The sequence below is a fragment of the Scyliorhinus torazame genome, chromosome 22 (assembly GCF_047496885.1).
Source record: "Scyliorhinus torazame isolate Kashiwa2021f chromosome 22, sScyTor2.1, whole genome shotgun sequence".
Classification (NCBI taxonomy): domain Eukaryota; kingdom Metazoa; phylum Chordata; class Chondrichthyes; order Carcharhiniformes; family Scyliorhinidae; genus Scyliorhinus; species Scyliorhinus torazame.
In genome coordinates, this window is record NC_092728.1 from 99,217,003 (window position 1) to 99,231,583 (window position 14,581).

Here is a 14,581-nt window from a genome sequence, read left to right on the forward strand (position 1 = left end):
GGCGGAATTCTCCGCAATTGGCGCGATGTCCGCCGACTGGCGCCAAAACCGGCGCAAATCAGTCCAGCATCGCGCCGCCCCAAAGGTGCGCAATCCTCCGCATCTTGAGTGGCTGAGCCCTAACCTTGAGGGGCTAGGCCCGCGCCGGACTGATTTCCGCCCCGCCAGCTGGGGGGAAAGGCATTTGGTGCCCCGCCAGCTGGCGCGGAAATGACTTTGCCGGGCGGCGCATGCGCGGGAGCATCAGCGGCCGCTCACGGCATCCCCGCGCATGCGCAGTGGAGGGGGTCTCTTCCGCCGAGGAGACCGTGGCGAAGGCGGAAGGAAAAGAGTGTCCCCACAGCAGAGGCCCGCCCGCGGATCGGTGGGCCCCGATCGCGGGCCAGGCCACCGTGGGGGCACCCGCCGGGGCCAGATCGCCCCGCGCCCCCCCCCCCCCAGGACCCCGGAGCCCGCCCGCACCGCCTTGTCCCGCTGGTAAGAGAGGTGGCTTAATCCACGCCGGCGGGACAGGCATTCTAGCAGTGGGACTTCGGCCCAACCGGGCCGGAGAACCGGCCGGCGTGGAAGGGGCTTGGCGCTACGCCAACTGGCACCGAAGGGCCTCCGCCGGCTAGCGCGAGTGGCGCATGCGCGGGAATGCCCGCGTGTGTTGGCATCATCCCAGCACATGCGCAGGGGGGGTTCATCTCCACGTCGGCCATCACGGAGGACCACAGCGGCTGACGCGGAACAATAGAGTGCCCCCATGGCACAGGCCCTCTCGTGGATCGGGGGGCCCTGATCGCAGCCCAGGCCACTGTGGGGGCACCTCCTGGGGCCAGATCCCCCTGCGCCCCCCCGAGGACCCCGGAGGCCGCCTGCGCTGCCAGGTCCCGCCGGTAAGGACCTACTCTACTTTATGCGGGCGGGACCGGCGAACAAACGGGCGGCCACATGGCCCATTGCGTGCCTGAGAATCACCAGGGGGGGGTGGGGGCGCTGCCAGCAATTCACGCCACCCCCCAGCGATTCTCCGACCCGGCAGGGCGTCGGAGATTCCCGCCCAGGATCTTTGCATGAATGATCTCAGTCTAGTAACCAGACTAAAGTTGGTGAAACTTATTTGTAACCAGCCGAAATTCTGATCCTAGTTTAAGTTCTGTGTTGAATCTAGCTTTTTCTCATTGTGTAGAGCAGGCTAGTCCAACCTGTTTGCATGGGGGCAGTGAGGTGGAGACACATTCCCACAATTGTCCTAGTCAAGGGCCGATGAGCAAATTTCAGAAAGACAATTTGGCCGGGATTCTCCCCTACCTGGCGGGGCGGTGGGGTCCCGGCGGGGTGGAGTGGCATGAACCACTCTGGCGTCAGACCGCCCTAAAGGTGCGGAGGGGCCAAGCACTCACCTTGAGGGGCTAGGCCCGTGCCGGAGTGGTTGGCACGTCGCCGGCCAGTGGGAAAGGCCTTTGGCGCCGCACCAGCCAGGGCCGAAAGGACTTCACCGGCTGGCGGAAGTGCGCGCATGCGCGGGAGCATCAACGGCCGCTGACATCATCCCCACGCATGCGTGGGGGGGTGTCTCTTATGCATCGTCCATGGTGAAGGCTGTGGCCGAGGCGGAGGGAAAAGAGTGCCCCCACGGAACAGGCCGCCCCGCGGATTGATGGGCCCAGATCGCTGACCAGGCCACCGTGGGGGCACCCCCCGGGGCCAGATCGCCCCGCAGCCCCCCCCCCCCCCCCCCCGGACCCCGGAGCCCGCCCGCGCCGCCTAGTCCCGCCGGTAAGAGAGGTGGTTTGAATATCCGGTGCCGTAGAATTCGGCAACCGGCGGGGGCGGGATTCACACCAGCCCCCGGCGATTCTCTGACCCGGCGGGGGGGTCAGAGAAACCTGCCAAAAGTCTGGCACCACATTACAAATGAACTTTAAAATCCCTGAGGTATGAAAAGAAACAACTTGCTGCATAAAAAAACAATGAGTAATAAATAAAGAAATTTAGAGTATAATACTCACAAATCACAAATTGTTTCTCTCCAACATTTGCTGCTGGTAGATTCAAAAGCCCTCGGGCCACATGTTGGGCCAGCCTGTTGTAAAGGGTTTCATTGTATGTGAAAGAACCCTATTACAATCCCGGACCAGACACCAACATTTGCTAGGATACTGGACAGGAATCCCAAGCAATTTTGTTTTAATTTATAAAACTGTGAGGAAAGGATATTTTACTCCAGGCTGATTTCAGCACAAATAGGCTTTGATATATTAAAACAAACTTTATTATTAACACAATATTAAACTCCCTTAACATCATAGAATTATAGCTTGCAATTTCCAGTTAAACAATGCTTAACAATAAAAATTAAATACTTTTACTTCAAACTGAAACCTTCTCTGTCTCCAGTCAAGCAAAACCCGTCACAGGTCAGAAACTACTTTTAAATAAAGTTAGAAAACACAGGAATACTTGCGAGCCTCTAGATAAAGAGTTATTTTAAAAGGCTGCTTGACGAGAGAGCGATCCTGTCAGGAAACAGCCTGCAGATTCTTGTCAGTGTCAGACTCCTGCTCAACCTGACAGCCTTTTGCAAAAAGTTGTTGATCAATTCACAGCTTCCAGAAACTCTAACTACAACTGACTGTCACAGACCTGGGGCGGGAGTCTCCAACCCCCTGCCGGGTCGGAGAATCGCTGGGAGCTGGCGTGAATCCCGCCCCCGCCAGTTGCCGAATTCTACGGCACCGGATGTTCGGCGGGGGCGGGAATCGCGACGTGCCGGTCGGCGGGTCCCCACCGGCGATTCTCCAGCCCGCGATGGGCTGAAGTCCCGCTGCTGGAATGCCTGTCCCGCCGGCGAGAATCAAACCACCTCTTTTACCGGCAGGACTAGGCGGCGCGGGCGGGCTCTGGGGTCCTGGGGGGGGCGGGGCGATCTGGTCCCGAGGGATGCCCCCACAGTGGCCTGGCCCGCGATTGGGGCCCACCGATCCGCGGGCAGGCCTGTGCCGTGGGGGCACTCTTTTCCCTCCGCCTCGGCCACAGCCTTCACCATGGCCGACACGTAAGAGACACCCCCCCCTGCGCATGCGCGGGGATGACGTCAGCAGCCGCTGACGCTCCCGCGCATGCGCGGACTTCCGCAGGCCGGCGAAGTCCTTTCGGCCCCTGCTGGCGTGGCGCCAAAGGCCTTCCACGCCAGCCGGCGGAGCGGAAACCACTCCAGCGCGGGTCTAGCCCCTCACGGTGAGGGCTTGGCCCCTAAAGGTGTGGATTTGGGGCGGCCTGACGCCGGAGTGGTTCATGTCACTCCATCCTGGACCCCCCGCCCCGTCAGGTAGGAGAGAATCCCGGCCCTGGTTCCTCCCATTACTACCTCATATTTAGCCCACTCAAATCTCATGACCTAATTACTTAAGTTTAAACACAATGGGCAAGATTCTCCGTTACTCGATGCCAAAATCAGGAATGGTGATCGGGCGGAGAATGCCTCCCATTGGCAAAATCGTGGCAGGCGCTGGTTTGGCGCCGGGCCTCGATGCTCCGCCCCCTCCAAATCAGCATCATCGAGTCGTGTGCCGCGCAAAGTTGCAGTCGCGTTTGCATATCATTATTGGGCCCACCCGCGATGCTCCGCCTCCGATGGGCCAGGTTTCAGACGCCGCGAACCATGTGTGGTCTGAACAGTTGTGAGCCTGGAGAGAGAGAGAGAGAGCGTACGGACTGTGTCCAGCACCGCCATACTTCGCCGACAGCCGTGCCGCTGGCCAGGGGGCTTCTGCCAGGTCTGGGGGGAATAGTGGGGGGGTGGCCCCAAGGTGGGCTCTGGGGTCGGGGTTGGATGGGTACACGGTCCAGCACAGCCGGTGCCATCTTTCCGGGTGTGATCAGTGCGTGTGTGGGGGGTGTAATTGTATGCGTGGCTGCAGCTTGTTAGCTCTGCGTGTGTCCAGCATGGACCCGGCGATTCTCCCGGCATTTTCTGCATGTTCCACGGGTTTTTCACCGGTGCCGGTGCTAGCCCCTCACCGGTAGTGGAATCGGTGAGGTTGTGGTGCCTATTTTTCCATCGTGGAACACCATGGATCCTCCGTTTGCGTCGTCACTTAGACGCAGGACACAGAATCCAACCCAATGTCTTCAAAAATCTACTCTTCAGAAATCATAACTACAATCCATTGTGCCTCTCCTTGTACACTTAAATATGGCTTGAAAGAATTATGATATCACATTTATCATAGCTTAATTGCAGTCACAAAGTCTGGCTTTCTTTTAAATCAGGATGCAAAAATAAATACTGCACCAGAAACATATGATACAATATATATATACCAATTACCTAAATTCATCACTGCCTACACTTGTGTAGGAAACGTTGACAGACGTTTTGTCCAAGGTGGAATCACAGTTGAGATTGAACCTGCTGCCTCCCAATGTCCCCACATTTACATTCACAGCAGGGGTTGCTGAATAGGGAAGAACTGTGAGAATAAAAACTAAAAATGCTACAATTGCCCAGCAGATCTGGCAGCATCTGTGGAGAGAGAAATAGAGTTAAATGTTTTTGAGTCTGTATGAAGAGGTTTTATTTCAGATTTCCAGCTTCCACATAATTTTGCTTTTATAACAGCTGTGAGAATCCTGGCTGAGTTTTGCTGTTCCTGGCTCAAGGGGTACTGAGGCCAACTATGGGGCTAACAACAGTTACTAACCAGAGTGCCAGTCGGTGAAGGATAGACCTGGAGCTGATCTTTACACACTTATATGAGCATTTATTTATAGAGTTACACATTGCAAGCCTGCACCTCCTAACCCAATAATAATAATCTTTATTAGTGCCACAAGTAGGCTTACACTAACACTACACTGAATTTTACTGTGAAAATCCCCGAGTCGCCACACTGTGAAAATCCCCGAGTCTGTTCAGGTACACAGAGGGAGAATTTAGAATGTCCAATTCACCTAAAAAAACACGTCTTTCGGGAATTATGAGCACCCGGAGGAAACCCACGCAGACACGGGGAGAACGTGCAGACTCCGCGCAGACAGTGACCCAAGCCGGGAATCGAACCATGGTCCCTGGCCCTGTGAGGCAACAATGTTAACCACTGTGCTATCTGCCGCCCAATAACCCCAGTCTATGTCCATTCACAGAGATTCAAGTGAATCCCAGTTACTATCCACCACCTGAATATAACTGAATATACAATTAACACCTGATGCCGTCCTGGTTAAAGATATTTCAAAACCTGGCACACCAGGGGCGAAATTCTCCTACCCGCCACATTTCTGCCCCGACCGGCCGGCGGGAGTCTCCGTAACACCAGCCGGTCAATGGGGTTTCCCATTGTGGGGCAGCCCCATGCCGTCGGGAAACCCCCGGGCACCGGCAAAACGGAGACTCCCGCCGGCAGAGAATGACGCCCAAGATGTGCCAAATAGCTTTCTTAGGTGTATGATTCTTTGATTCTGAGCTAACCCTTCAGCAAAACAATGCCTTCCAACCTTCTGAGAGTTTTAATGACCTTTCTAAGTTCTGAAGCTGAGAAGGAATTAAGAATGGGTGAGCCACTTTCCTCTTCCTGTCTCTTTCTGATGGCATTCAGTGTATTCCACGAGGCTGGTTAAAAACATATTGAATTACAAGTCACATCAACATATTGCTTGCTTTTCCGTAATTGAAATAATCGTCTGAATGCTCATATGAAAGCAATCTAGCCTCGAGCAAAAAAAAAACTTTTCTTACATTCTCAAACTCCCTTTGCTTGGTAACATAGCCGTGTAATAATCTAGATTAATCAATGATCATTCTCTTATTAGGAATAATGGGTGACTTTTATTGAAGGAGATTGGTTTTGATTGCTATAAGGGGACAGTTGATTTGCAATTTTGATGCCCAATGGATAAACAGTTGAGTGGTTAATAGTTCCTTAAAACACATTTTTAAATTATGTAAATTGTAATAATTTGTCGAATACGGTAGTTCTAGTTTTATTAGATAGCGCAATTGCTTTTTCATTTTTTTGGTGTCACGGTCGATTAAATTTTTTGTATCATAAATTCATTGATTATTTAATCAGCAAACTTGAAAACAGTCTGACTTGAAGAGCCATATATTTGCAAAGGATATTGGCCCAGAACTTGCTGAAAATACAACAGCAAGTGGACAATGCCTGGTGTTACTGATGTGCAAATTGACTGGAAACTTGCCCCCAAAATTCAAATTGTTGGGCGATTTTTCCTGCTCTACCGTCAACTTTGCAAAAATAACATCTTGAAGTTGATGCATTAGCACATTAGTTATCCATTAAATTCGCTAAGTCTAGTAAATAATTGTATAAGCACCCTTTCAACAATTGTCAATGTCTACCAATCACTTCTCTTGGTCCATAAATTAGACAGCGAGTTGGTGGATTGTTTGAAGTATTTAATTCTTTCATTTTTTCCCCCCCTCTGTTCCTTTTTTTTGTGTGTTTCAATCGGATTTCTCCCTCTTCCTCGTCTGACTTGACATTGACTCCACCCTCCCTCCTCCTCACATCTTCCCCTGTTCAATTATCAATACTTTAATCTCATTAGTCAACAGGATCCTGTGGTCACCAAGATTCCAAATGCCCTGTTGCCCTCACAGTACCATTGTCACCTTTCCCCTTGCGCACAAACATGTTGAGCTGATAGATGCAGTGATACATCTAACAAGTCATGCCATGACATGACCGGCTCCCACAAAATCTGGGCCACTAAATCAGCTGATTCAAAACTATTGAACCATTTTAGATAATACAACGAGATTATAATTGTATTTTGGTCGGGCAGAACTTGAGTATTGCTCAAGTACCTCTGTTTACAGTTCTGGTCACCACATTCTTGGAAGGATGATTGCACTAGAAATGGTGCAGAGGAGGTTCACTAGGATGTTGCCTGGGCTGAAGCATTTCAGCTATGAAGCGAGGCTGGTTAGGCTGGGGTTTTGCACCTTAGAGCAGAGAAGGCTGTTAGGTTAACAGACCTTGCATTTAATTACAAATTTGATGTCAATTATCCAATAGAAGTCATTGATATATAAAAGGGTTACAGGTGGCACTATGTTGGTGGAGATTTGTGTGTGAAGTTGGATCAAAGAAATAAAGGTGTTTCGTGGAGAAGCAGAACTCTTGCCCCCTTTACTCTGCAGCAACCCAGAAGCTTAAACAGGGGCTGAGGGGCGACCTGATGAGATGTACAAAATTATGAGGATTATAGGGTAAATAGGCAACAACTTTCCCCCTCAGTAGATGGGTCAATAATCAGGGAGCATAGATTTAAAGTAAGGAGCAGGAGGTTAAGAGGGAATTTGAGGAGAAACGTTTTCACCCAGAGGGTGGTGGGTATCTGGAACTCAATGCCTGAAAGGGTGGTAAGGGTCAAGACCCTCATAACACTTACAAAGCATTTAGATGAGCACTTGAAAAACAATAGCATACGAAGCTACGGACCAAATGCTGGATTATGGGATTAGGATAAATAGGTGCTTGATGGCCGACACAGGGCCAATGGACTGAAGGGCCTCTTGCTGTTCTGTAAAACTCTTATGACAATGCTGAAAAAAAAGTCACATCGAAGCTTTTCGACTTGCACTCATCAGGACACCATTCTGGTGAGTGCAAGATAACAAGTTTCAACTGCATGTCTCTTTTTTCAGAGCGTATAATACATCCAGGATGGGATTCTCCCCTACCCAGCAGGGTGGGGGGTCCCGGCGTGATGGAGTGGCAGGAACCACTCCGGCGCGGGCCGCCCCAAAGGTGCAAAAGTCTCCGCACCTTTAGGGGCCAAACCCTCACCTTGAGGGGCTAGGCCCGCGCTGGAGCGGTTTCCGCTCCACCGGCTGGCGGGAAAGGCCTTTGGCGTCTTGCCAGCTGGGGCCGAAAGGTCTTCGCCGGGCGACGCAGGTCCGCGCATGCGCGGGAGTGTCAGTGGCTGGTGATGTCATCCCCGCCGGGCATGCGCAGGGGAGGGGGTCTCTTCCGCCTCCACCATAGTGAAGACCATGGCGAAGGCGGAAAGGTGGAAAGAGTGCCCCCACGGCACAGGCCCACCCACGGATCGGTGGGCTCCGATCGCAAGCCAGGCCACCGTGGGGACACCCCCCGGGGCCAGATCGCCCCGCCCAGGACCCCGGAGCCCGCCCACGCCGCCTTGTCCCGCCGTTCAAAAGGTGGTTTAATCCACGCTGGCGGGACAGGCGTTCAAGCAGCGGGACTTCAACCCATCGCAGGCCGGAGAATCGGCGGGGGTGGGCCTGCCGACCGGCGCGATTCCCGCCCCCGCCGAATCTCTGGTGGCGGAGACTTCGGGACACGGCGGGGGGGGGGGGGGGATTCACGCCAGACCCCGGCGATTCCCCGACCCGGCGGGGGGGTCGGAGAATCCTGCCCCCAATTTTCAAACAATAGAAATAAAAGGAAAAATAATCTTATCATCCCAGAGCATTCTATAATCAATGAAATATTTGCAAATGTCATCACGGCTTGTTGGGAAATACAGCAGCTAATCTGTATACAGTAAGCACCCATAAATGATGCTGAGTTAAATCATCAGATCATTTGTCTTTGCGATGGATGAGGAGTAATTGTTGGCCATGAAATTGGGTGGGATCAACATTGGACCAACATTGATCAGGGTGGCACGGTGGCACAGTGGTTAGCACTGCTGCCTCACGGCGCCGAGGACCCGGGTTCGATCCCGGCCCCACTCTTCATGTGGAGGTTGCACATTCTCCTCGTGTCTGGATGGGTCTCACCCCCACAATCAAAGATGTGCAGGATAGCTGGATTGGCCATGCTAAATTGCCCTTTAATTACAGTTTTTTGAAAGTGTCATATTCAATCCATTTGTAAACTTATAAGGCCTTCAAAAATTTGAACTTATAGGGATCCCTCTTTGGAATATAATATGCAGAAAAAGATTATTAATTCATGATATAATAATAATCTTTATTAGTGTCAAAAGTAGGCTTACATTAACACTGCAATGAAGTTACTGTGAAAATCCCCAAGTCGCCACATTAAGGCTCCTGTTCGGGTACACTGAGGGAGAATTCAGAATGTCCAATTCACCCGAAAGAACGTCTTTCGGGACTTGTGGGAGGAAATCGGAGCACCCGGAGGAAACCCATGCAGACACGGGGAGAACATGCAGACTCTGCACAGACAGTGACCCAAGCCAGAAATCGAACCCGGGTCCCTGATGCGGTGAAGCAACAGTGCTAACCACTGTGCTACCACGAATGATCCCAGTTGATGTTATAATTGGACGGGAAGATCCTAGAATGGAGTCGTAGCTAAAATGATCCTACCTTTTCCTTTCTTTATTTCCCAAACATGGAGGAACAGATACACAGCACTGCTACTTATTTTAACAACAAAAAAACCCATTTATTAAACATGGAAAAATTGGATTATAATAGAATACTCCTTTACTGCCCTCTTAGGTTAACAATTACACACAGGTTTTAAGATTAACACAGATGACACAGTACATTTGAAGCTACAATGGTCTCATTAGCATACAAAGTCATTTTTTGAAACACAAGGTTGGCTGTGGTCAAATACACGCTCCGCTCTGAACCTAAGTTAGTGTCTGCTGATTTCGCTTCAGAATACCCTAGATGATTGTCACTTAAGTTTCCAAACTCTATTTCCACAAACATGCTTTATAATCTTCTCTCATAATCATGCATTCCATTAGAGGTTTGCATTCCAAAGCCCAGTCCACGTTTTCCAAAAGACTCTTGTGAACAGAGATTCCACTCCATTTTTACCAGCGAATCCATTCCAGGATTTTACACCAAACTGTCAGGATTTATTGGTCTTGACTGACTGCCACTGTAACACAAACTTTGATATCCAGCCAATACCATTTTGCAGACTGTAGTAAGAAATTCCAAATTTTAAGATTACTTTAGAAACATTTAGGATTACTTTAGAAACCTTCAGGATTACTTTAGAAACCATTAGTAGCTTAGCTGCTCACCTGATGATCCCTTCTCAGCTTTGTCTGTGCCGCCTGAACATTGTCCTGTTGTATTTCCAGGTTTCTAGCACCAACCGTCCTAAAGTTCCTCTGGAACTTGCTTTCTTGCATTTTACTGCTTTGAGTAGAGCCAAGCGAGCTGCCCTCTCGCGCTCTCCCCCGTCTCCAACTGCTGTTAGCAGAGCTGTAGGAGGTATTACCTCTCCGGCAGTCTATCTGTACTAACAGCTGTAGCTTGTAGCTTTCAACTAAAATTAAAGAACAAAGGAAAAGCTCCCTCTGTCACAGTTGGAATGTAACCAAACCCCCCCCACAAACAAACACCCTTTTCAGCATGAAGCTAACTAAACGTCCCTTTCATGCACATAGGGGCTGGTTTAGCACAGGGCTAAAGAGCTGGCTTTGAAAGCATACCAAGGCAGGCCAGCAGCACAGTTCAATTCCCGTACCAGCCTCCCCGAAAAGGCTCCGGAAAGTGGGGACTAGGGGCTTTTCACAGTAACTTCATTTGAAGCCACTTGTGACAATAAGCGATTTTCATTTCATTTCAAATATTAAATGAAAACTTATTTATAATGTTTACCAATGAAAATATCAATCCCTTAACACTACCTTTTTTCCCCTAACAATGGGTTTATCTTAAACTTCAAGATTAAATTGGTTCATTCCATCATAGTGCCCACTCATGGTAACAGAATTTTTAAAAATTGACAAAATTCAGAGGTCCATTCCATTCCCAGTGTGGCTGTAACAGTCAGATAAAGTCTGTATTCAGGAAAAAGTTAATTTAATGTTAATTGATAACTCTGGAAAAAAATAGAATTATCCCCTTGTCCTCCCTCCTTCATCCTCTCCACCTTTTCTGTCTCCATCCATCCTCCACTATTCTCCCTTTCCTCCCTCCATCCTCCCTTCCTCCACTCTCACTTTCCTATCCCTTCCTTTCCCCTTCTCTTTGCTTTCACCTACCTTGCTCTCTCCTGTGACCTCCATCCCCTCATTCCTCTCTCCCCTCCCTCCCCTCTCCCCTTTCCCCCCTCCCCAATCACTTTTCTCCCTCCCCTCCCCAATTGCCTTTCTCCCCCCTCACTCTCCCCTCCCCAGCCTCCATCACTCACTGTAGCCACATTCCCTCCTTTGCCACTCCCTCCTCTCCCTCCGTGCTATTTCCCATCCTTCCCCTCTCTTCTCTTCTGCCCTTACCTACTGCCCTCATTCCCCTGACCTCTTTCTTCTTCCCTTTCTCACCTCCTCTCTCCCCACTTCCCTTTCTCCATCCCTCCCCTCTCTCCCACACTCCCTCTACCTACCTTCCTTCCTTCTCCTATCCCTCTCTGCACTCTCCATCTTCCCTCCCCTTCCTCACCCCTCCCTCCTCATTTCCTCCCTCCCCTCATATGCTCCCATTTTCCTCCCTCGCTTCAATCTTACTCAACTCCCTCCCCTCCATCTCTCTGCCTCCCCTTTCTCTCCGTCCCTCTTCTCCCTCTGCCTCCTTCATTCCTTCCACTTTTCCCTCTCCTCCCCACCTCCTCCACCTGACCATCCCTTCCCTCCATCTTCTGTATCTCCCTCTCTACTAATTTCTTCTCTCTTTCGTCCCTGTCTCCTCCATTCCATCTCTTTATCTCCCACCCTCTCTTTCTGTCCCCCCTTTCCCCTCTCCCCACCCCACCTCCCTTTCTGCACCCCCTCTCATTCATCCCTCACCCCTCTCTCTCACTCCCTCTCTCAACACCTCTCCCTTCCCTCCTTTTCTTCTTCCCCCCTCCTTACTCCCTACAATCTCCCTCTCTTCCTCCTCCTTCCCTCCATCTCCCCTCCCTCCCCTCACTTTTACCCTCTCGCCCCTTCATCTGTTTTCTCTATCCTCCCTCCTCCATCCCCTCTTCACTAACGTCTCTCCCCTCCATACCTCCCACCCCTTCCTGGCCTCCCTTACGTTCCTCCCTCCCTCCCCATTTCATTCCTTCTTCGACACCCTCTCCTCTCTCCTCTTTTGGTAGATCCAATTCAGGTGGAAGCTATAAAATAATTGGCAGAACCATCAAGGGCATAGAGACACAGAGAGATCTGGGCGTGCAGGTCCACAGATACTTAAAAATGGCAGCACAGGTGGAAATGGTGGTAAAGAAAGGATGTTGCCTGGTATGGAGGGTATTAGCTATGAGGAGAGATTGAATAAACTGGGATTGTTCTCCCTAGAAAGATGGAGGCTGAGGGGCGTGTTTATAGAAGTTCATAAAATTATTTGAGGTATAGATAGGGTGAACAGTTGGAGGCTTTTTCCCAGGGCAGAAATGACAATTACAAGGGGACACAAATTCAAGGTGAGGGGAGACAGGTTCAGTGGAGATGTGTGGGGAAAGTTTTGGATTGGATTTGATTGGATTTGTTTATTGTCACGTGTACCGAGGTACAGTGAAAAGTATTTTTCTGTGAGCAGCTCAACAGATCATTAAGTACATGAGAAGAAAAGGGAAGAAAAGAAAATACATAATAGGGCAACACAAGGTATACAATGTAACTACATAAGCACCGGCATCGGATGAAGCATACAGGGTGTAGTGTTAATGAGGTCAGTCCATAAGAGGGTCATTTAGGAGTCTGGTAACAGTGGGGAAGAAGCTGTTTTTGAGTCTGTTTGTGCGTGTTCTCAGATTTCTGTATCTCCTGCCCATTGGAAGAAGTTGGAAGAGTGAGTAAGCCGGGTGGGAGGGATCTTTGATTGTGCCGCCCACTTTCCCCAGGCAGCGGGCGATGTAGATGGAGTCAATGGATGGGAGGCAGGTTTGTGTGATGGACTGGGCTCTGTTTTTAACACAGAGGGTGGTGGTGGCCTGGAATGCACTGCCAAGTGAGGTGGTTGAGGCAAATATGTTAGTGACCTTTAAGACTTATCTGGATAGGCACATGAACAGATGGGGTATAGAAGGATACAGGTGGTTGGTCTAGGTAGGACTCATGATCAGCGCAGGCTTAGGGGGCCGAAGGGCCTTTCCTGTGCTGTATTGTTCTTTGTTCTCTCTCTCCCTCTCCCGCATCCCTTTCGCTCTCATCCATCTTCTTCCTTCTCTCGATCCTCCATTCTCTTTTCTCCCTCTCCCCAACTTCCTTCCCTCCCTTTCCTCCCCCTTCCTTCCCTCCCTTTCCTCCCTCTTTCCTTCCCTCCCTTTCTTCCCTCCTTCCCTTCCACCCTCCCTCCTCCTTCTCTCTCCCTTCCATCCCTTCTTCTCCACCCCCTCTCCTCCCTCCTCTTTCCCTCTCCCCCTTTCCTCCATTCCCTCCTCTTCTACCACCCACCCTCTTTCTCTCTCTCCCCCTTACTCCCCTCCCTTTCTCCTCCCCTTGTTCCTCTTTCTCTCTCCCTCTCCCGCTCCTCTCCCTCTTTCTCTCCCCCTCCCCCTTTATCTTTCTCTCCCCTCTATTTCTTTCCCTCCCCCTGTCCCCCCTCCTCCCTATATCCAGCCCCTCTCTCTCCACCCCTTTTCCCCCTCCTCTCTCCTCCCCCTTTCTCTCTCTCTCCCTTGCTCCCCTCCCTTTCTCTCCCCTTGTTCCTCTTTCTCTCTCCCTCTCCCGCTCCTCTCCCTCTTTCTCTCCCCCTCCCCCTTTATCTTTCTCTCTCCTCTTTTTCTTTCCCTCCCCCTGTGCCTCCCTCCTTCCATCCCTTTCACCCCCTGTCCTATATCCAGCCCCTCTCTCTCCGCCCCTTCTCCCCCTCCTCTCTCCTCCCCCTTTCTCTCTCTCTCTCTCCCCCTTGCTCCTCTCCCTTTCTCCTCCCCTATTCCCTCTTTCTCTCTCCCTCCCCCTTTCTCTCTCTATCTCCCTCTCTCTCTCACACGCACACACTGTCCGCTCTTTCCCCCTTGCCTGGCCCTGGTTGCGGTGCCGGGGAAGGGGGGGGGGGGGGGGGGGGATCCGCTCCTCTCTGTCTCCCTGTCTCTCCCTGACTCACCTGGGCTGGGCGCGCTCCCGCTGCTTTACCTGGATGGATCTGGCGGCCGGGGGGCGCGCCTCGGGCCGGGAGCAGAGCCCGCGTTACCGGTGCCGGTCCCCGCACTCTGAGCCACCCTCTCGCTGTGTCCACAGGCTGTCCCCGGGCGGCGGCCAGAGCCGGAGCAGCGACGGAGTCATCCTGGACATCTCCTCCCTGAAAATGAACGAGCTGGAGACGGACGTCCCCCCGCTGCCGCCCAGGTACCGGTTCCGGGATCTACTCTTGGGGGATCAATCCTTCCAGAACGACGATAGGTAAGAAACCGAACTGCTTCTTTCCAATTGAACGGGAATGCTGCCCCGGTGATGTCCCCCAGTGAATCGGGGAGTCTCCAGTGGAACTGCTGCAGGGAGCTGTCCAAGGTGCTGAATGCTGAATCCTGGACAGCACTCTGCTGGATTGATGCAGCATCATCTTTACATTCGGCGTTTGACTGGAGATTCCCCCCCTCTTCAAACTTTGATTTTAGCTGTAAAACTGCAGAATATTTAAGCCAGAGAAACATAGAATAAGAGGGCAAAATGCATATTTTGTCATTTGTTCAGCGTGCTTGATTTTTGAAGAATTATCTGGCGTGTAGAATAAGCAGGA

The 14,581-nt window shown here is 51.2% G+C and overlaps 1 protein-coding gene across 3 annotated transcripts in view; it reads left to right on the forward strand.

Moving 5' to 3' along the window:
• The window catches only part of kcnt1b (potassium sodium-activated channel subfamily T member 1b), a 531,773-nt gene that overhangs the window by 26,907 nt on the left and 490,285 nt on the right, over window positions 1–14,581 (forward strand). For all 3 annotated transcript variants that reach the window (XM_072488719.1, XM_072488721.1, XM_072488720.1), the window contains exon 2: window positions 14,083–14,244. In XM_072488719.1, coding sequence (XP_072344820.1) covers window positions 14,083–14,244 — 162 coding nt within the window. The remainder of the gene's footprint in view (window positions 1–14,082; window positions 14,245–14,581) is intronic.